The sequence below is a fragment of the Equus przewalskii genome, chromosome 5, assembly GCF_037783145.1.
Source record: "Equus przewalskii isolate Varuska chromosome 5, EquPr2, whole genome shotgun sequence".
Classification (NCBI taxonomy): Eukaryota; Metazoa; Chordata; class Mammalia; order Perissodactyla; family Equidae; genus Equus; species Equus przewalskii.
In genome coordinates this window covers 85900264-85924639 of record NC_091835.1, presented here as the reverse complement: position 1 = coordinate 85924639, position 24376 = coordinate 85900264, and the positions used below count along the sequence as shown (strand labels likewise).

Here is a 24376-nt window from a genome sequence, read left to right as displayed (position 1 = left end):
CTGGTAAAGTCTTTCCCAACTAGAACATACACTCTCGTGGACAGAGTCCACGTCACATTCCTCTTTGCATCCTCTGCCCTTAGTGTTCAGGAAGATACAACAGGCACTCAGTAAAAGTTTAGCTGACCTGAAGTAAATGATGATTTTCTTTAACTAAATTCAGTATTCTAAAACACATTATTTTTATCTAAATATAGTTTATCTTTCAGCTACTTGAAAGAAAAAAAATCCCTCTGTAGTGCCCTCAATTCTGAATTAATGCACAATTGGTACCTGGTAAATAGTTACAAATGCCTCCCTTTTTTGCACAAGCCTAAACATGGGAAAAAACCAAAAACAAAAAATAAGACTGAACTGAAAGCAAGGCCAGAAGTAATTAAGAACGTGAAAAAGAACTGTTAATGTAAATTCTACAGGGAAAGTATGCATCTTGAACACCAAATAATCTGATAAAAGTGTATCAGTGTTATGAGTAGGGTTAAACTGAAAATGACACGGGTTTTTGTTTTTCGTCTAAATCTGTAAAACTAACTAAGGCCAAACAGCATTTTCATAAACTATGCAGCTGGTGAAACAATACTCCAGAGCAGAGCATGACAGCCAGCAGGAACCTGTGCAACAGCACCTTAGAGCTGCTGATGGCACAGTACCCTCAAACACCCAAGAAGTACTAAGAGGTGGAAACAGTTCACAATAAATACAACTTATCAAGAGTAACAAGCAGGGTTTCAGAGACCCATTTCATTGACAATTCATGAGCAAAGAAATTTTTAAGAACAATTAAAATGTGAAAAAATATGGAAAGGCAAAAATTTAAGTATACATTCAACAAACAATACTACAAGAATGTGGAGAGAGGTGATAAAGCCCAAAAGGTCTTATATGATTAGGAAGCTATCAAGGGGGTGAGCATTTTGATAACCTTTTACAAATAATAACTTTTTAAATAACCAAAAGAGCAGTAAAATTACAAAAGAAATACTCAAAAGTCTAAATGAAAGTAAGAACTGGAGCTTACTGGATGAAGGTTAAATGAGAAATGTGCTAACATTCTATTTTAATTCAGATTTTATAACTACTAGATAAAAGAAAGTGAATTAAATTAGTATGATGATAGCAACTAGATCCAGGTCCTTTTTCCCACTATAGTTTCCCATGAAAAAAAATGGCAATAAATTTCAATGCTGTTTTTGCAAGAAAGCAAGCTTTATATCGTAGACGTAACTCATAAAATTACTTAAACAGCTTAAAAATCCTAACAAACAGGATCACTGGTCTTCATATTGTTATCACGATTACATAGTAGTATATGCAACGGGCAGTGCAAAAAAGAGTGAAAAAGCACAACAGCTCAAATTTTTATTGTAAGTCCCAGGATAGGACACTATTTTCAAATACTGTAGATGTTGTCTTAAAAAGTCCTTGGTCAGGGGCTGGCCTGGTGGTGTAGTGGTTAAGTCTGCGCATTCCACTTCAGTGAACCAGGGTTCACAGGTTCCGATGCTGGGCGCAGACCTACACACCACTCATCAAGCCATGCTGTGACGGCGTCCCAATTCAAAAAATAGAGGAAGACTGGCACAGATGTTAGCTCAGCAACAATCTTGCTCAAGCAACAATCTTGCTCAAGCAACAAGAGGAGGATTGGCAATAGATATTAACTCAGGACTAATCTTCCTCACCAAAAAAAACACAAAAAACAAAAAAACAACCCACCAAACAACAACAGCAAAAAAGTCTTTGGTCAGTAAGTCACCAAAGCACAGAACTGAATTTGGGTTGAAAAGGTACTCAACCAAAGCGTGTGAGGCACAGGAGTCACAGTCAGACTCGTCTCCAGCCCTGTTTCTAAGGCTGGACTCTGCCCACAGGAGACCAGCCTCATGCAACAAAGGAAGGACGCAGCAACAAAAATGGGCCTGGTGGCAACCTAAAAACAATCCTTTTCTGACAACAGTAACAAAAAGCTTTAATGTGCTTTCTAAAATCAGACTGATTTTCCAAAAGAACATGTCTTTAGTTTGGGGGGGTTAAAGTGGTGGTGTACAACAGAAAGAGAATCTTTGGGCATAAATATATGGTGAGACACACTTATGAGAAAGAAGCCAAGAACAGAATGTTGAATATGAAAAGGCAAATTTGAAAATACCCAGAAAGACAGTTATACACAGTATCAATAAACGTCTTACCTGTTCACAGTAAAAGGCTGTCGAGAAGGCTGCTGCTTTGGCATACATATTATGCTTGGCGAGCTTCTGCTGGGGCTACCTAACCCTGAACTGCTCATGCTATTTGTCCTGCTAGGAATTCCAATGCCCTGACCAACCTGGGAGTGGTTCATCATATTCCTAGGATTCATAGGCAAAATACCCCTGAAAAAGAAGTCCATTATACTAAATAAGCTCTCTGTAATCACTCATTAAATTCTCTGTAAATAATCAATTGATCTAACCCTAGAACCTCAAATATACTTTCAAATTGCACTGTTAATTTTTATTAGCTTAATTCTTTTATCATTCCAGCTCTTTCAAAAGAAAAATCAAATAACCAAACCAACAAGAAAGGGCAAATTATAGTGGAACTAATTTAAGGTGATATCTAAGATGAGAGAAGTACTGCTGTGACTATGACATAAAATAATACAAACATATATATTTAGCATAATTTCGTTACAAATGCATGTCATTCCATCTTCTTCATACTAACATGCATCATCTACGATCTACGTAACCTGTTTTATTACTCTCACTAGAGCAACGGGTGCGGTGAGGAGCAGTAGCCAGAATTATCTGAGGAGCAACTTTAAATTGCACATCCTCCTCTGAGGAAGAGAGGTGGCTTTCGGAAAAGCTCCTCAGGTGGAGATTACTTCTTGACACCCACCCAGCTGACACCCAGAAGGCTAGCTGCAGGATAAAACATCTTACACTATACTTATCAATTTGCAATGAAATAAAATGAGCACAGGGTATCAACTCTCTTTTCCTCAGTGAAAGACACTGAACCAGAAAATCAATAGTTTTCTTATTAAATAGTTACCTTACTAAAAAAACTAAAAAGCTTGCTTACTCTACAAAGACAGCATTTTGCAAGATATTCTGGCCCATCAATAAATACCTGCTTGGAGATGGAGGCGTGTGAAGTGACATTGTTGGTACCCCTGTTGTTGGCGTGACGTGGCTCGGTAACTGAGTGCCTTGTGATAAGCTGCGATTTAACTGAGGGGTATTGTTGCTCATCCCCCTCATTGGAAGGCCTAGTGCACCTATTAAAAAAATTCAGAAGAAGGAAATTCATTGCCACCAGGAATGAAATTGTTATCCATCTTCTGGAGTTGGCAATTTAAAACATTTTAAAATGACCTAATATGTAAAATAATATGCAAATTTTAAATGGATATATACTTAATTAACCCCCAAATGGACTCTGATTTTAACAAAAATATGTTCTATCTGAAATTTAATATTATGAATGGATATTTCTTTCACATTTCTATCTTCTTTTCACATTTCTTTTTACAATAAACTATGTCTATCAATGACTGTAACAATTACATGACTTCTGTTTCAATAAAAACATGTTATACAAATACTTCTAAGAAATTTGTCGTCTTGTGTAAGCTTATGTTTTAAAATCGTGACTGAGGTACACGGACATTTAACCCTGCTCTACTGAGGAAGCTTTAATTTTTATATGATCCTTTTTAAATGCATTTAAGAAAAAGTCTCTGTACTACTATTTATACATACGTACTACTCAATATTATAATTTTTATGAACTCAACATAAATGTCAGCAACTGTTTAAAAACTCAACCTGATACAGCTACGAGAGACAAGAATTTAAAATATTTTAAAAGATTTCAAAGTACAAGGACCTTGTGTAGATCTGCTCCCCCTGGGGCTAGAGCAGGGAGGGATGTGTGCCAACAGGTGTATTTTTAAAGACTACTGAGGGTTCACCGTTCAGATACAAAACATAGAAAGAAAATTAACCAACTGGGATAAACTTATTTCAAAAATGTATGGCATATTTTCTACCTTTTTATTAATATGAAATATAAATTACTTTCTTAATGACTCAGAATAATTGTCATGGATAGCTAATGTTATAAATGTTTATTTTTCCCCTTTTATCCTTCACAGTAAGGATGTTCAGCTGTCACTACGATGTCATCATATCTGCCTATGATTGCCTCCTTGCCTCCATCATCCTGCCCCACTGTTAGTGCTTTCTATTTCTAGTCTGCCATGGAATGGCTCATCAGTCAACTAAGCTTGTTCTGCACTGGAGGTTCAACAAAAGTGATAGGATGGAGTGAAAGCTAGTGAATAAGTAGATGCCTTTAGTGCTAGGAATTTAAAGTGACTGTTTTTCCCCTTTTTGGTCCAACAATTTCAAAGACCTGAATAGTTTGAAACTATGCCCTGTAAAAAAAAATTGGAATAGTACATATACTCTGAATGTTTTCCTTCAACTATCTTTGCAAAATTTCTCTTTCAGCAAAACAATGTAGCACCTCCTAACCTAAGGATACCAGTGGATCACAAAGACGTCACTGGAATCTGCCAACCTCAGGACTAGGCTTACAGCCTAATTTTGCCTCTCAACTGAACGAAGCCAATGAATCCAATTCAATATGGCTACCATGTTCTGTGTGTACTCCTTCACTCGTGTTCCCTGAAGACATGAGCTTGGTTCTGCATTTCTTTCAGTCATGGCCTAGGTTATACATTGGTTTATTTAGTCACCATATGTATGTCTGGTCACTACAAGTTTTGTGACCATGAGTATGCCACTAGCTGCAGCCACTTTCTCTGAATCTGAGACAAAATAAGGAAGAATAGCAGATTAAAATCAGCCAATACAAGATATCTTGAGAAGAAATAAGTCTTTTCTTTCTGTCAAGCACACCACTTTCCCTCCAGGTCCTCTAGATGCTCCCACAATGAACCACCAAAGTGATACTTTTCACCTCACTCATTCGACAAACATTTATTGAGTGCCTACTATGTCCTAAGCACTGTGCTAGCTTGCTGGGGTTACAGTAGTGAACAAGACAGAAAAAGCTCCTACCACAGGGAGCTTACATCCTTCTCCCCAAACACGCTGTCCTAAAGTCAGCTATAGCTGCAAATTTCCCACAGGAATGTTTCTCATGGTTACTGATCACCAAGAAATATTACACAATTTTAGAGACAGAGGGACCTTAAAGATCACTAAGTCCAATGTTCACATTTTACAGATGAGGAATTTGAGCCTCAGATAAGTTACCTGACTTCTGCAAGGTGACACAAAGAACCAAGAGTAGAATTTAGATTTCTTAGCTCCTACTGTTCTTAATGGCAGTGCTGTGGGAGCCCAGCACCACGCTAAATGAACATCCTTGTGAGTGCCTACTGAACCGCAATGCCCATTATCCAGTCTATTTTTCTCTTGCTTTCTTTTTCTTTTCTGAGTATGTTTACTTCTCCTCAAACTTTTTCTCAACCTCTACCACTTGCTCTCTTCCCTCCTCTTTCTTTCTCCCTCTCTCTAGACAGCCAAGTTTTCTTCCCTCTAGTTTTCCTTCCCTTTCCTTTCACTCCTTCTGTATCTTCATCACTATAAATAAACACTTTCCAAAAATCTAGAACCATTCTGCTCTTTTCTACTAATTGATAAGTCCTACAAAAGACTCAGTGAGATTTCTTTATTTTAACCCTTTGTACACATATTATTCCACGCTGTATTATGAAAATTTATAACTTCAGAAATATTGCAGAGATCAGAGATTATCTGAATATTAGCAAAAAAAACTTTTGGAGAAGGAAACAAAAATGGGTACGGTTATTTATCTAGTGAATTGCGGATTGGCACATTTGAGTTAATTTATCGTGCTGAGAGTAGACGAAGACAGTATGATTTAAAGAAACTCAAAGATTAGCATTTATTTTTATTTTTTCTTCAACACTCGATTTCATAAAAACAGCTAATAAGTTCAAGAACTCCGAGTTGCAATTTGTTGAACTAGGTAAGTATGAAAAAAAAAAATCAAAAGAGAAGCGAGTAGTGCATCAATTTCAAACTGGATCTCAACCCTTGAATACTTAATAATAGAGTTATTTTAAATTCAATTTAAAACCTCAACTCTTTTAAAACATAAAGAATTAATATAACTGAACAGGAACATACAAAGTTATATTTTTATGAAGCAAAATATACTGTCATTAAATTTGAGTTACTTGAATCAAACTATTGTAACTGGGTAGGGTCGAGGAGGGAAAAATTTATACCTCTACTAGTTTAATTAGAAAAAATCAGAGAAAATCATCTCCAAACACCATACCATGAAGCAGACATGCAAACTAAAGGAAAAAAGCAGTGCATAAAATGTTTTTTGATATAAAATAACTTCAATAACTTTACCTTTAACGGGTAAAAACATAAATACGTATGCATGAGTTTGCGTATGGGCAGGTGACTGGGCGGGCAGGAGAACGAAAATTCATAAAGCACCTAACAACTGTGTGTCAAGCACTATGCTACTTCATCTCCTTTCCTCCTCATAACAACCTCATAGAGAAGGTATTTATCCTCTTGTTTCAGATAACGAATAAAAGAATGAAGAAAAAAAGTTAAAAAGCAGTTAAAAATGTTATCATTCTGAATTAAATTTTTCTTTCCATTCAACAAATTGATAATAAAGAATACAACGTAAGGAGAAATACACAAACATACTCTAAGTAGATCTCTACCTCTAATTTGGCAGGGTGCTAAACAAAGAATGAGTTCAATTCTTTATTGATCATTTACCAGAAATTCAAAAGAACATGATTTAAGAAATGTTTCCACGAATTATTTCCACTGTACAAACTGATTAACAAAACATCCCTTAAATACTTATCACAAAATATGCCATCCTTTATTCAATCTTCAGCTAAAAATAAACAACATTAATACATCATAAGGAAAAAATTCAATCGCAGCAACCAAATCCCTAATACTCACACTTAAATGAAGTCTCCTGAAATCTTTATTAAGGAAAGGGAAGAAAATCCCTAATTGACGTAAGAGGGCTTAAAGTACCACCCTTTCCAATGCCAAAGCAACCTGCTTCCTCTAGGAACTCAATGTCTTGCCCACACTAACAAAGGACAACCCTCTTCGTTCCTCCAGCGGGTCCTGCACTTAGCTGGTTCATCTTCCCCGTAATATTCTCTCATTATGCAATTTCCCTCATTAAAACCAAAGGATGTAACAGAGAGAAAATTCTCCAGAAATCACCCAACTAAGTTACAGATGAAGATCTGCTAACCATGTTACAGATGAAGAACTAACATCAGGCATTAAGTGACTTGCCCAAGATCACAATAATGAAGAGTAAAAATAATGATCCAATTTCTTGACGCCTATTTCAATCCCTTTTTTCAGTCAATCACTTTCTACTTCTTACAGTAGCTGCTAAATTTTGCATCACCTGGGGAACTTTAATCTCTGGATCCCATGCCCAGAAATTGTGGCTTAGTCTGGGTCTGCATAATTCATGAGCAGCAGGATTTTGAAAACTCTCCAGGTGTTTCTAGGCGTGCAGCCAGGGTTGAGAACTGAATGCTTGTCATATCATGTACAGAGTACTGAGAATACAAGGCAATGAAGACATGCAATAACAAAATGCAGTAACATCAATGCGGTGTGTGTGCTGTACAGAGACGACACAACGGAGCGTGACCTCTCCCACCACGCCTCTGCACGATCTAGCATGGCGCAATATATATATATGGTAGGCACTCAGTGAGTATCTGTTCAACTCAACTCCCACCTCCTTTCAAAGCTTTCTCATACTATTGCAGCTTTCTGTGCTTTTCTCTCCAAACCGTAAGTCTGCCCCTACCACTCAACATGATACTTTTTAACTTACGTATCTAACAGCTGTGTGCTGTTATTCAATATTTTCCATATAAATATTTCTTGACCTCCCGAACTATAACACGTGCTTCTTGAGAGCAAGAAATCACAAAGCATTCAGTATTAATTCAAGTATCTGTTAAATGGTCCTACAATTGCCTGAAGCTACCAAAATGTACATTGCCCAGTTACACTGTCAACACCATCACTTCTGAACCATACCACCTGTGCTCTGGTTCGCCACAATACAAGCAGCCTTCACACAGGAGTTCTTAAAACAGGAGGACAAAGGGATGTTGCTGAAAGCGTGAGACTAGGCCGCTGCTCTCAAGCTAGGAGTCAGATCCCAGAAAGATAAGTTTACTTCCTCTCCCAGCTAGAAGCTTAGGTCCTCTGAGAATTCAGATATAAATGTGCATAATGGATTCATACAGACAGCTAGTTAACCTATGTGCCTATAAGACAATAGGCATAACAGAAATGCACCATAAACAGTAATTTTCTTTTTCTATAATCCTTCAAGGCTCTAAATCCTGTTGGTAAATAAGAAAAAGTCACTCCAACTACACTATCACTTAACTTGAATGTATTGACTATCCAGGAGAAATTAATTCCTAGTTCCCTGTTCATTCCAATATAGCAGACAGCTTCAGGGAGCCCAGGGGTCGTTAAACCCATAAGGTGTACCTAAAGCCTTGTGCATACAGTCACAGAAGACAAGGAAAGGTCATACAACTTGGATGCAAGACTCTGTTCACTGTCTTCCACGGTTATCATGGGCACAGTATTCACATGAACTCCTGGATGAAAAGTTACTCACATATTTGGATACAATCACACTATCCTAGAACCTGTAATCATACAAGAACCCTAGTCCAGCATTTGCTGGGTACCCTTACGTACTACACAATCACTTCTACCCCAATCTGGCAAAATGTAGGTTTAAGCAGCTCTGTGTCCATTCCAAGAGGAATTCCCTCCCTTGTTTTATCTCCGTGAGTCAGTTTTGAAGGGGGCACTCGTTCTTCTCCACCTCTAACCTCTCTAATCATCAAGAACACAAGACAGCAGACCTCCATTTTAATGACACAAATTCCTACTCAACTTTGCCAGTCTGAATACAGTTAATGGTGGTACTCAGCACACTTGAGAGGCCAGAGAGCTTTTACTTATATCAAGCCCAAAGCACAATTACAATCAGTTGCCCTAAGAATAACATTACTAATCTACTCCCATCTACTTAATCCTTCTATCTCCTCATCCTTTATTAAGATCAGCCCTTCAAGTTTCATCATTCTGACTGACTGACACTATTCAAACCCTGACCCTTAAGTCCCACGTGGTGGCCGGTGTTCTGACAAGGTGTGTGTTTGGAGTGCTTCCCAGCTAAATGACCCAGCCGGCCCTCTCAGATCCATCCTAACAGACGCTGGAAACCCAGGCTGTCTTTTCCACTACTTGTAGTTTCTAGATCTGTACCCTGGAAAGGAATAATTGACTTGAGGCATTTTAGTTCCAGCTGATGTAACGTTCAATTTTCTGTAGGCTAATCCCTACAACGACAGTTAAGAGTGAGCCACGCAGTAAAAATGCTGGTTCCCCAGTGTTACGGGAATACAGCCATTTACTATACTAAACTCCAACGGGAAATGTTTGTTATATATGACTTCTTTCTAAACTAATAAAGTACCTTAAAATATTTTCTTCTAATGGAAATAACTATGCTTATTTATTAATCTTTGTACATCCTTAACAATCAGCACAATCATTTACACAAATTAAGAAGTCAATGAATGTCTACCGTACCAATGAAATAACTCTATTTGAAACCTAACCCATTCCATATGTTAGCCCAATTACAATTTCACATTTGCAGGTTGAAAAGATTAGATCAGATTTTTAAAGTCCATATAGCTGGTATTACATTGTAAAATAATTGCCATCTCCTTCATTCCATGCCTTAGCTTCTCAAATATAATTCTTCTCCATTCCATGTCTACTTTCTGCTGTGATAAATTGTGAGCTTAAAAAACCAAACCAAAACAAAACAAAGTAAGTTCTTTGCAGTTACTCTACAGAAATAAAGGGTAGCCTTAAAATAACTACTATTTCCATGGTAACGGTTACCAGAAAGGTGAAAGTCACAGGTTTCACAATAAAACACAGGTTAAATGAAACAAATTACTAGCTAAAAATATTCCCTCAACAACGAGGATCAACATTTGTGGATAAATAAGGAACACCTTTTTATGTAATAAACTTTTAAAATATGTTTTCCACTTAACTAGAGGAAAACTGCTAATATCTATTTATTTAATACTTCTGTATTAAGGAAATCATTTTCCATAGCAAAAGAGGAAGGCCACAAGAGATTGAGAGAAAAACGCAGATAGAAACCATATTTGTCTAACAAAGTAAGTTTCTTCCCCCTACTAAACTTCAAAATCAATCTGAAGGGTGAAGTGGTATTATAAACTATTCTGATATATATCAAAACTTTGCCTTTTATTATACTGGGAAAGAGTTCCAAATCAAGTAAGTGATTTTAATTTGAAGCTGGTTAAGATACTCGGTCATCAGACTGTCTCCTCCAGTTACGTGATGATTGCGTAATCTTTGCTAGGAACTTACAGCCCTTCTGACTCTCCCCTCCCATTACCAGAGACAAGAGATCGGCAGTCTCTGACACTAACAGAGACAATAAAATCTTACTAATCTATAACGGTTTGGGAAATTAATTTGAAAAACTAGAAGACTCAGTAGTTTAGTTTTATAAGAATTTCATGTGATAATAACAGCTGACATTTATTGAGCGCTTACTATGCGCCGGGCTCTGTGCTGAGTGCTATGAAAGTGTCACAACATTTACAAAGAAATAAAAACCTGTACATGGAAAAAGCACTGGACTGTTAGTCAAAAACATAGATTCTATACCCAGATCGAGCTAAAGTAAAAGAAGAAATATTTGCTAAACAAAGAGAACATTTCACGGAATGTTAAGTAATGGGCTTACGTTAACAAAAAGGCCAAAAGACACAAACCACAAAACAACCTACTCAACTGACCAAACAAAAACTCTTTAACTTCCTCTAATTGAAAACACAGAGGATGTCTATTTTTAATTTGTTTAGCAAATTCTTCTTCAAAACTACTATGAAGGAACATACAGATACAAAAGATATAGAAATAGATTTCAATCTATCCTGTATCTAAATAACAAATTTTGAATTAGAAAGCTCTGAAATAATGAAGTATTGCTATATAAGTAAAATAAGGAAAACTGAAAATTAAACGATCTTTCCTTTCAAACCCTAGAATAAACCCACGAGGGCAGCATTGGTTGTTCTTTATTTGGTAGTTATTTTTTTCCTTAAATAAAGTATCCCAGAATAAATACAAAATTCTTACTTTGTTGCCCGTATAAACTTGCCCCAAACTGAGACAGCTGACCTGATGTAGATGGTGATGCCAGCATCTAGAAACAAATTAATTATATTAGAGCATAAAAAAGTACACAGAGCATTGCATTTACACTTTACAAATCTATATACAATATACCATAATATGTGAGAGTTAAACCCACATTTCTCATTCTTCAGAAAAACATAAAACAAACAACACATAATAAATTCCACGTTTCTTAAGAGAATATCACAATTGGATGAAATCAAACTCTGCAAATAAAATTAACTTTTGATTACTACAAAAGGTTTTTTGCCCCTAGTTACTCTAAATGAAACTATAGCAGCACCATTATTTCATTTAAAAAAAAAACAAACTAGGCTAACAAAAACATGGAGAGTATCTCAAAAAGTCAGCCTCTATAAATTTATAAGTGAAATTACTTGATTCTTAGATAATCTATTAAGCTAACTTCTAAACTTAGTTTACTAAAATTCAAAATAAAATTACCTAAATAGAAAAGTGTTGTATTTTGTAAGAATAGTTCCTGACTTTGAATATACATATAATTGATGTGTATAAATTGGGCAGAAAAATCTAAGAAACATACACACAACCATGTAACAGAGAGATGACACAACACCAAAGGACAAGTCAAAAACACTTACAAAAATACACAGACATGGCATATAACGTATAGTTTGTTAGTGAGTGATGTGAATTTCATGGCACCTGTGGACAATGCCTTTCAATTTATTGCATCAACATCTTTTTTTTACCCTAGAATTAAATTCTCTGAAGGCATGTTATATTCACGGAACATGTTATATTCATTTCTATTTCCTCAAAGAGACTGGCACTGAATGTGACAGTGCTGTACACAAAGTACATATTCAAGCTGAGTACATGAAAATGTGTATGTATTGAAAGTGCATGTCTGTGCATTCCCTGCCTTATATTCTGCAACCATCAAAACACGTTAATTAGATAAGACACAGGCCATGTCATCAAGAGGGTTATAATGTAGTGGAAGAAGAGAACGAATTGCACAACTAGTTATATTCGAGGGCACAAAGTAGTAGGTACTCCAAAGGAAGGACAAAGTGTCATCAGAGGAAGACACTTCTAAACAAGGGTGAGCTAACAGGAATACTGGCAGAGGGTAACACCTGCTATGGGTACAGCTGAGGGGTCTCCCAGGCTGAGACCACGCTGTGAATATAGGTGTGACCAAAGTTAGTGAGATGGTTAGAATACAAATGCAACAAGAAACATGAGTGAGTGGATAAGAGGGGACTTAGGGAAAGGAGGTGAGACTCACTCCTGTGCCCACTGGGGCAGAGAAAAATGGGCCAGACTGCAAAGGGTCTTCTTAAATGTCCTACAAAAAGGCCTACCCACTATGGCAATAAAGAGGAAAAAAAGATTAAGACATGATCAAGTTGTGCTTTGGAGAGACAATTCCTATAACAAAACTGGATGGAGAGGGTGAGATACTAACTAGAACTGCTGAGCTGGGACTACAGAGAGGCACTCTGGCGGCAGAAGCAAGGGCACTTGATATCTTGCTGTAACAGCTAAGAATAGGGAAAAGGAGGCGGGTAGAGAATCAGCAGACAGGGAACCATGAGAGGCCACTGTGCAGTTTCCAGTGAAGAAGTGTGCTGACATTGACCACAGGAGGAAAACCAGGAGGAGAAATATTTAAACAGAGGTTTTACAATACACATTTCATGCTATTTTCATGTCAAAATTCTGAGTTGTTTTAATTATTCCAAAATTCAGAAAAATTTTTATACAACAGTAGTTTTAAACTAATAATACACATCAGACTTCTTCTGAGGTAGGGACAAGCTACACACTACTCTCAAAACAGGAGTATTTAAATATAGTAACAAATTTCCTAAAAAAAGCACCAAACCTTATAAATATTCCTTCTCAAACCCAGAGGGTATGCAATCTAAATAATTAAACTGAAAGAACACAGATTTTACGCCTGATCAAGTTCTTCATTAGGCACAATCGCCTTTACTGTCACCACATAACTGGAAATACTTCAAGTATATTAAAGGCTCATTTCCAAATTGCAAGAATAAATTCATAGAAAATCTTTAATATATAATGAAGCTTTAGTTGGTGACAAAAAGGTAAAAAGTTCCTATAAAATGCTTAAGAAGCATGATTTTGTCATTAAAGCTGTAAATGAAAAATAAGAGTACAGTTGTTTCCAAAGCCTTCAAATATAAGACGTTGGTCAACATGAATGCATGACTTAGAATGATCCATAACATGAAGATTTTTAGAATGGACTACTTAAAATTTTACTTTTCCCAGAAATTTATATGTGAGTGAATACATAACTCCAAAGACCACATTTCTGTCTCCTTCCTCACAAAGGTTACACATCGACAAAGGAGCCACCAGTGTGCCAAGACGTCAGCAGTGGAGGTCAAGGAGGGCGGGGGTGCAGCATGAAGTAGAGAAGGATAACTCCCCAGTCCTAGTACTGGAGACCAAGAGCAGTAAGATGACCCACTTACCAGTGTGACATATTAAACAGCGTCATTTTCTCTATGTGTGAGTACACGAAGCAGGTTAGGAAACAGTTTTACAGGAATATGAAAGCAGCTTAATGTTAAATTTAAGAGTTTATAATCTTCAAAACATCCGTGTAAAATAAGCATTGATCTTTTACATAAACAGATGTTAAAATGGCTGCCTCAAAATGTGTCAAAAATGCAAATACATAATTTCTTATGATATCAATCCCTAATGGTATTTACAGTCATGTGTCGCTTAACGACGGGGACAAATTCTGAGAAATGCATTGTCGTGTGATTTTGTCATTGCATGAACATCAGAGAGTGCACTTACACAACCCTAGATGGTACAGCCCACTACACACCTAGGCTCTATGGTACTAACGGGACCACGATCGCATAAGCGGTCTGTCACTGACCAAAATGTCATTATGCGGCGCATGACTGTATTTTTAAACTCTGAAACCATGCCTCATGGAATCTATCAGTGCTGAAAATGGATCTCACACACAATGAAGGAATGTCAGTAGGCAGAAATGCTACATGTGAGGGCAAAGAAAATGCACAAGAAATGCACGCTGGCAGAGCATAACTACATTTAACAGACAACAGAAAATTTATATATTTTTTAAATGCTGGAAGTTAATAATGTGAAGGTAAACTTCTTAGAAAAATACAGAAATATGGATCAACGACACATTACAGTAGGGTATGCAGCATAAGTGGAAAGAGCCCAGTTTGGGAGTCAAAAAAACTCTGGGTGTTTGAATCCTGGTTCTTCCACTTACCCATGGGACACCAGAGGCACTGTTTCCTTCCTGTAAGATGGAAATGACACGACCTACCTCACAGAGCTGAAGAGAAGATTAAATGAGGTAAGATGCGGCACACAGCAGGTGCTCAATAAACGGCAGCAGCAGCTGTTAATAATCTAACCTTCCCCATGCAGGACTCTTATTAACAACAGTCAGAGGGCACTCAGCCTTTGAGGAATTTGTTGACTAGCACCCTAAATTTATATGTTTTTAGTTATATGTTTGCCTGAGAAGCTAAGAAAGAAGTTTATCATCACAAATCCCAGGTAAAATAAGGAGTACAACTTGTGTCCTTAGAGGGGCAAAGGGTAGAAAAAGATTGGATGTCACATAATTAGTAGAACAGGAAACCAACAAGCAGGTTGCTGTGTTCCCAGTCCAAAGCCATGGTAACCGTTAGACTCTTCCTCATGGCTCTGAGTCTGTAACACGCACTGCAGTCGAACAATGACACTAAAGGTCAGGAAGTAACTAAAGCAGCAAAGTGATGCAAGTAACTTCCCTGACCTAACAAAGAGCCCCTTTATCTTTTGTTTAATATACAGAACATCAAGAAAATCAATAAATTACAAACTCGTTTTTAGGGGCCAGCCCCGTGGCGCAGCAGTTAAGTTTGGACGTTCTGCTTTGACAGCCTGGGATTCTCCAGTTTGGATACCGGGTGGGGACAAGGCACCGCTTGGCAAGCCACACTGTGGTAGGCGTCCCACATATAAAGTAGAGGAAGATGGGCAGGGATGTTAGCTCAGGGCCAGTCTTCCTCAGCAAAAAGAGGAGGATTGGCAGCAGATGTTAGCTCAGGACTAATCTTCCTCAAAACAAAAAAGAAAGAAAGAAAGAAAGAAAGAAACTGTGTTTTTAAAACTATTTCCACTGTTACTAAATACAACTCTGAAACCCATGACCAAAAAAGTCTAAAAAATTTTTGTTTAAAAAAAAGTGTATTTGAAAATAATAAGCAAATCTGGCTCCTGCCAGCAATCCATAACAGCAGAGAAGTGTTAAATATTCTATTCTCCTCATGCTTCTTAATAGTGATCGCCTCTCACAATCATTCCCACCAATAAATGTACCTTCAATCACAAAACCTATTAGGAAACATTAAAATCAGATTGGTCAAGAAATTATTTTCTACGTAAGAACAAATGACTTCAAAATGCAACAAAGTTTTGTTAAATACAAATTCCCTGACCACGAAAGCAATTAAAAAATGAAGTAAGGGCTGGCCCCATGGCCTAGGACTAAGTTCAGTATGCTCTGCTTCAGCAGTGTAGGTCTGGTTCCCAGACATGGAACTACACCACTTGTTTGTCACTGTCACGCTGTGGCGGCAACCCACATACAAAAAGAGGAAGACAGGCAACAGGCAACAGATGTTGGCTCAGGAAGAATCTCCCTCAGCAAAAAAAAAAAAAGAGAAAGAAAGAAGTTTTAAAAAGTTCTTTCAAAGTTCATTGTACAGGGGCTACCCCTTGGCCAAGTGGTTAAGTTCATGTGCTCCGCTTCAGCAGCCCACGGTTTCGCCAGTTCAAATCCTGGGCACGGACATGGCACCGTTCATCAAGCCATGCTGAGGCGACATCCCACATGGCACAACCAGAGGCACTCACAACCAGAATATAAACCTATGTACTGGGGGACTTTGGGGAGAAGAAGGAGGAAAAAAAAATTTCATTTTACAATATACTTAAAGGTACAGTGATAACATAATTCCTAGCATTCTGTTATTATCCCAGGACAAAAACAATAAAGAAATATGACTCTATCATATCTACAAACAGAAAAAGAAACACAAGGAAAGGAAGTTCTAGTCTAGACAGAATCTGAAGAACATTTTAAAATTAAATACAGTATGGTTAAAAAAATGAAAGCACTGAAGTCAGAACGAAATCTAGCAAATAGGTACAAAAAGAAAGACTATAAGAAGATAATACATTAAAAAGACCAAAAGAAGACAGGGACAAGGGAGGGAGAAGGCAGAAGAAAAGTCACCAAGTCACAGGACCTGGCAGCTTATGAAAGAGATAACTAACAACAAATTATGAGTTCACTAGGTATTTTAAGTAATTTTGATTAAACCATCAAGTCTTCAAAAACATTTTTAAAAAGTGTAACATATGCTGAAATAGTTAACGTAATTAATTCCTATTGAACATGTAACATTCAAATTCTTCACTTAAAAAGCATGGCGATGAACAAGTTTGTACTGCAATGGGTGAATTTTAGGTTTGAGCCAAAGCACAAATTTACAGAAAGTTATATGACTGATTCAAGGAATGTTTACATTTTTAAAGGTTCTTAATATGCATTGCTAAACTGTTTTCACAAAGTCTGTCCCTTAATTACACTTTCCCAGCAATCACTTCAATGCTCCCTCTCAGACACTGATTAGTCTTCCACTAGAAAAAACTCTTTGCTAGTATGATAGGAACAAAATGGTATTTTCTGACTATGAATTTTTATTATTATTGAGATTAAATATTTTGTAATTATTTTTGTAGATAAATGAAAATTTGATATATCTTGTAAGTATATCATTTTAACTCCCTTTTATAAACAGGCTTTTATCTTGAAAATACTGAGTTTGAAGGTCACGTGAGTATCAATGAAATTAAGAGGTTTTAGAACATTCCCTTCAAACAATTTAACATTTAATTCTAATTTCTTTAGAGTATAGTCTGATTCATTTATATTTAATTCTATCAGGTTGCCACTGTCATATAAATATTTGACACATCTATATATTCATATTTTCTATTAAAAGTTTTAAAGATGATTTTATCGTCCCATTTGCAACAACATGGATGGACCTTGAGGGTACCTTGAGGGTATTATGCTCAGCAAAATAAGCCAGACAGAGAAAGACAAACGCCACATGATTTCTCTCACATGTGGAAGATAAAGAAACACATGGACAAAGAGAACAGATTAGTGGTTACCAGAGGGGAAGAGGGCACAGGGGTGTTAAGGGGTAAAGGGGCACATGTACATGGTGACTGACAAACAATAACGTACAACTGGAATCTCACAATCTTACAAACTATTATATCTCAGTAGAATAAAATAATAAGGTTTTAAAGGTGATTTTTGAGTTTTTAAGAAAAATATCATCTGCAAATAATGTGAATTTTGTTATTTTTAAACATCAACTCCATTCCCTCTCTTTCTTTAACAAAGACTCACTGAGAGCCCACTATCTCCTATACATTGTTATAGACTCTAAGAACACAGCAGTGAACTAAACAGGCAAAGTCTTAGCCCTTGTTAAACTTAAATTCTAGTGGAGTAGACAGGATAACAAGAGTAAATACATACTTTCAGGTAGAGACAGGTGCTACAACTGTTAAAATGCAAGAAAGAATTCAGAAAGATACTGGGAGTAGTACTGATGGGTGCATACAAGGCTACTCAGGAGAAGAGTGATCAAAGAAAAAGCTTCTCAGGTTAAGATATTTTAGAAGATACCTGGATGCAGTGAGAGAGATAACCAGTCAAGAACTGAAAAAAGAAAGCGGCATGATACTGGGACAGAAATGACTTCAATGAGCTGGAGTCAGTTAAATACTGATCATGAGGATGACAGCAATAACGGTGATGATAGAAGGTACTCTGATTTATATTAGGTCTTAGCAAAGTACAATTAATTGCCCTGAGGACAATTCTAGTTGCATAATTCCTGTAGGCTAACACAAGTACAAAAGCTAGGTATGAGTTCAAAATGGTGGTTGGTTGTCAAAACAGGGAAGTAGCCTACTCTTACCACTTTTAAGAATTTTTTAAAAGTAAGGAATAGGTGTCACATTTCATGTTTCTACAGAATATATTAAAACAAGGGAAAATAGGTTCCTACAAGTTTGTACTTCTAAAATGATTATGCTTAAGAATCATCAAATGAGTGCACAAAGACTCATAGGACTAGAAAACATGTTAGTAATTAAAATACAAACATACTAAAAGTTGCTTAGGTTACTATTACTCCCAAAGAGTAGTCTACTGCATGTCTTATACAAATGCTTTTCCTTTTCTATAAGGTCTCCAAAAAGAAAATAAGTACAAGAAAAAGTAAGTCAAGTCCATATCTGCTATGATTTATTTAACCTTGTCAAAAACTTAAGTAGCATATCCGTAATATTTATAAAACTAATTTTATACCTCAGAATAACCAATTTAGCATTCTACAGAAAGACATGAAAATGTGCAGGCATCTCTTGAAATCAAAGGACTTGGAAAATAAGAAGTAGCCCTAAAGAATCACTCACAATTTAATCAGCACACAATCCCACAGAGAGCAGTTCCCCAACACTTCTGCAACCACGCATACGACCAAGAAACACTCACATTCCACCTTCTGTGGACAAGGTAAATCAGGGAACTGGCTGAAGTGGGGGCTTATTTTTTGATAGTTGGTTTCAAGATTCACTCTACTGGCCCATTTTCCTTTATCATAAATTACAATTTAAAATTATTTTCTCACTGTTCCCAGAGAGAAAAACTACAAAATTATCCCAGTCATTTATTTCGTATGTTTAAAACTTTTCTCTTCAAAACTTTTATAAAGGACAAAAATAATCATTATTTGCAGATGATAAACATAACTACCTAAAAAAACCTAAGAGAATCAAATGGAATAATAATATTATTACTCATATTAATAGCAACATTTATTTAATATTTACTATCTGGTCTTCTAAAAATTTTGAATACATTTATTCATCCAATCTTTATAACCACCCATGGGTCATGTACCAGTAAAGAGCTGGTAAATCACGTGGCTGTGATATAAACTCAAATGGCAGGATTTCCAGAGCCCACATTCCTAATCAACAAAAGCTAATAAAAAATAATAAAAAAGCTAATAAAAAAGCCCTGTAAGGTAGTTGGTTATAAAATAAATACATACACACAAACTATTCAATATATCAGTAAAAACCAATCAGAAAAACGTAATGAAAATGGCAATCATAAAACCCTACTTACTAAAGACATAAAGAACAACAGGAATAAAAGAGAGACATAATCTTCTGAAAGAAGGTAAATACCGGTATACATGTACAATAGTCAAAAACATTTTTAAAGAAGGATGTGAGAGACCTTACCTGACTAAGATGTGAAAATTGACTATAAAGCTATGGCAGTTCAACTATGCTGTAGTTCCGCCATAGAATCAATATGATAAACAGAATAAAACAGTTTAGAAACAGGCCCAAGAATACATCAGACATTAGTATATATTAAGGGAGGATTTCAATTAGCCATAAATGATGCTCTAAACTCAGGGGTGGGCAAGTTACTGCCCGAAGGCCAAACTCAGCACACTGCTTGTCTTTGCAGGGGGCATGAACCAAGAATGTCTGCTTACCTCTCAAATGCTTACATAAATACCTAGATAATATCCTTGATTTAGTTTCTTGGGCCACAAAGCCAAAAATATTTACTATCTGGTCCACTATGGAAGTTTTATGACCTGTGATTTCAATTATAAATGGTGTTGGGGAAACTGGATAATCTTGGGGGGGGTGGGGAGTATTTGGCGGAGAATTTGGAGTATAAAATTCACAAGCAAAATACATGTCTACGGACACAGTTATACGTGAAGAACGAAGCACAAAAGTGCTAGAAGAAAGCAGCTGGGAGAAGTCTTTCTAAGAAGATCGCAATACCAGAAACCATAAAAAAAAAGACTGATGAGTCAAATTCAATAAAAATAATAAATATTTTTATATTAAAAAACCCCCATAAACTAAACTGAAGGAAAAAACTGGGAAATATTTGCAACAAATGACAAGAGATTATTCATCTTAATATATGAAAAACTTTTAAACAAGACTTGTCTCAATAGAGAAATCGAAAATGGCATAAAAATAGGTAATCCACAAAGGAAGAAATAAAAATGGCCAATAATCACATGGAAAAGACACAGCACCGTGTGTGTGTGTGTGTGTGTGTGTGTGTGTGTGTGTGTAAATTTAGCAATGTTTTAGCGTATGTTAAAACAATAAGCTGCTTTTGTCTATTGGCAAAGGCTTAGAGCTACTAGTTGGTATTCTCAAGGGCAGGAAGAGTGCTGATGAGAAGAAAAATTGGTACAAACTTTCTAGTGGAAAATATGTTAATATGTCCCAGAGATTTAAATAATATTATTTTAAAAATGAAAATAATTAAAGTATAAAATCAAAATTTGAGTAGTAAATTATTCCTGACATGAAACATAATGAATAATTTTTCTTCTCCACCAAGCATATTTTCTGTGCTATTTTGTGATTTAAAAAAAAGTATCGGGAACAGCAGAAATTTCTAAGTAGCTACTCTATTATTATTCCCATTGTTAAGAAAAGAAAACTGAGACTTGGAGAAGTTCTTGCTAACGGGCAAAGCCAAGATCCAAACAGACATCTGTACTGCTTTAGAGCCCAAATTCTTAATCCCTATGTCTTATTACCTTCTTAATTAACTTAAGAAAAAACAGCTTTGTGATGCAAACCGTCCTCTTAGCTCTGTGACAAACGACTAAAGTGAACTGGTAGCCAGCACATGTGAGGACGTGAGTACATGGAATGATTCCTGCTAAAGCACGCTGACACACAGTACCCTGCTCTCTAGGAGACAGACATCTCTGTCATTCATTCTCTGAATACTTTACTTCAGATTCAGTGTGGAAAGCATCATATCTTCCCAATCAGAATGAATGCTTCTCATGAATAAGTAGCATTTCACTATCATTTTCCCACCAAACTGAACTTGCACTATACAATCAGGTATCACACACACGGACTAGTTTTATAGTTTCTGCAGTGATGCTACCAGAAAGACATCCCAAATTCTTTAACAAGATCAACACTTAAACATAGAAACTTATGTAAAACATAATTCACTTGTAATTTACATCACATAAATAGCTAGAAGGGCAGTAAGATGACAGAAAATGAATCAGATGACATTATTCTATGAGCTATTAAACTGCTCACTAATTACTTAAAAAGCCACCAGACACATAATTTGAAAAGAGTGCTAATAATGCAACTGATACTTCGTTATAAAAATGACACAATTTTTCAAATAAAAATAAAGGAGAATAACACCAAAACAGGGAAGGGAAAAAAACACCACTACCAAAATCCTAATTTAAACCTAGGTTAAATTAATTTGTGAAATTCTAAGAGAGACAGAAGTGCTTTACTAATGATCACTTTAATGAAAATTGAGAGCATCTGTTACATATCTTAGCATTTTGTAAGTGTTTTAAGCATCAGTAAGAATCTCATTAGGTTAATAACTAGAGTAGACTGTTATATACCACAAGGAAATTAAGAATACCAAGTTTATAAAGGTTTGAAAGGAGAAGAAAGTTCGGCAGGTACAAAGGACAAGAATGCAACTTGTTTGAGTACTCTCTATAGTGTATAATTTAAAGTAGCTTACTAGAATTTGAAAATAACAATTGAACTTTTTAAAAATTATTTTATCAATCTGTTATCTATGACTTGGCTGCGCCCTAAATCCTTTCATTCCAAGTGGGATCACTGAACTACCAGTCTTCCAAAGCACTGACTTCACACCTCTATATCATCTTCCACGTTTTGAATGTAGTTCTTCAGAAACTTTTCTATTGGAGCATCCCTATAGCTCAACAGGAGAGATGCCCTTTCCGAGGTTTTAGGATTACAGCCAGAAGATTACCCAGCAAAGGTAACGTTTCACTGAAGCCTGCTATTATATCTTTAAATCTGTGCAAATCTGGTTTCTACTCCATATGTGTATTTGTTTTAATATAAAAATAAAACTTCACAAATTAAAAAAAACAATCGATGATCCGGAAGTAATACTATGTTCACCCCATGTCTCTGCGTACTTCCTACTGCAGTACACCACATCCCAACTTTAGAATTATAGACATTTTACATCCCACTAGAACGTAAGCTCAGCATCTTTGTATCCCCAGGGCCTAGCACTGTGCCTAAAACATCGTCCCCTCCCCCAGAGATCACACTCCGCAGTTCAGACCCTGCTTTTCAGGACCAGAAGGAGTCAGACACACCTGTTGAGTAACTACAGTGTAACTTACATCTAGAGCATTTACATTTACATCTACTTACGTCTTTCTCTGACCGATGTGGAAACACAGACGACTGGCTGTAGTACATGTTTTCGTCATGGTAGTCACTGTCGACTCCCTCTACAAACTTCTTTCTTGAAGCACCAAACATGCTGTTTGTCACCTAAACAAAAATATTACTTTTATTAAGAGCAATACTCTGGAAAACATCAAGCTTTATCTTACTCCCATGAGGAAAACAGACAATAAAAGGGAACATTGTTAAGATGAAGAAACAGATCAACTAAAGGCATTTAATGGGCATGTGAGAAAGTCATAAATCTGACTATAACAATATACTAGTAAAAATAAAAACCAACAATATACTAGTATTAAATATTTACAATTCCAGGTCCTACAAGTAAGAGGAAAAACTTAAAGCCTTATGTATGCAATAACTCCACTTACTTTAAAAGAAATAAATATCACTTATTCTTGAAAAATAACCCCAAATATAATTTTCCCATACAAAGATTTTTTAAAAATTAAGTTTGGATTAATTATTCAAAATCTTCACATGCATCTTCAACATTAGTGTCTCTGTCATTACTACATCCACTTTTTAAATTATCTGTTTTCCAGAGCCTATCATCTTCACTTACAATCTAAATTTATTGAGACATAGCATTTTTTGAGTCAGTGTATAATAGCATACTGGAAACTTATCTCAAACCACAACTACCCACTCATATAACAGTAGGATTCTTTCATTCATCATCCTGGTGTAAATTTATGATCTCCATTATGTAACCTGCTTATTTACTCTTATGCTTTTTAAGTATTTACGACACCCAACACTAGTAATTCTGAGCCCACGCCAGGAAAAACAACTACTAAATGTGTGCTAATTTTTATTTATTTTTCTTAAGGTGGTCTCGATAAAGTTTCCAAAACTATCAGTTGATTGAGGTTATTTAAGGTCAATGTGTCTTCCCTCTAATAGTACTTTGTAGTTCAAAGTAAATTTTAACGTCATAAAAGGAGAGACTTGTAAAGACCTGACTACACGGTGACTACATCTCTTCACAAAAATTATGGGGAAAAACATCAAACTTGACATGTCTTGTAGACTCATTATGAAAAAAGGTATTTTCTTCAATTTTAAGTATGAAAAGAATAATTTCTTTTACTTTGCATTTCAAAATGAAACACTATTATAAGTTACTATGCTTTATCAGTAGACATGGTAACTGATATACTGCAGACTTTAAAGGCCAAATTTTACACGCAAGTCTGTTGAAAGCACCCACACTATTTAATAATTGATTTATATCAAATTTTCTGTTAAATTTGAAAAAAACTCAATTATTTAATTATTCTTCCTGTCGAGGACTGAGAAAAAGCTATTCAGTTAAATATGAACAATAGTCTGAAGACACCTTAACCACTGCTTTGCTATAAGTTTTTGGGCTAGTAATCTCTTTAGGTGTGAAATACAGAAAAGCATTTTTAAAAGTTCTAATAATATTTTAGAATATATTTAATCTTCTCTGGGTGGTGGACTCCCTGGGAATCTCATGAAAGCTACTCTAGAATTCTGAAAGTAATTTCAGGAACTAAGATCCCACATGTCTATCCACCAACCCCCTACGTGGTTCCTAACAAGAAAAAGAAGTGTTTTTTAGTGCATTTTATTTCAGA

General features: G+C 36.0%; 1 protein-coding gene across 37 annotated transcripts in view; it reads right to left on the bottom strand.

Annotated features, from left to right (window-relative positions):
- The window catches only part of CNOT2 (CCR4-NOT transcription complex subunit 2), a 110889-nt gene that overhangs the window by 21207 nt on the left and 65306 nt on the right, over nt 1-24376 (bottom strand). For 29 of the 37 annotated variants that reach the window (XM_070622085.1, XM_070622071.1, XM_070622074.1 and 26 more), the window contains 4 exons: nt 22737-22859; nt 11295-11361; nt 3118-3265; nt 2190-2372 (listed from right to left, as the gene is read on the bottom strand). In XM_070622085.1, the coding sequence (XP_070478186.1) occupies nt 2190-2372; nt 3118-3265; nt 11295-11361; nt 22737-22859 (521 nt within the window). The remainder of the gene's footprint in view (nt 1-2189; nt 2373-3117; nt 3266-11294; nt 11362-22736; nt 22860-24376) is intronic. The other 8 variants (XM_070622103.1, XM_070622101.1, XM_070622099.1 and 5 more) reach the window with 2 other exon arrangements.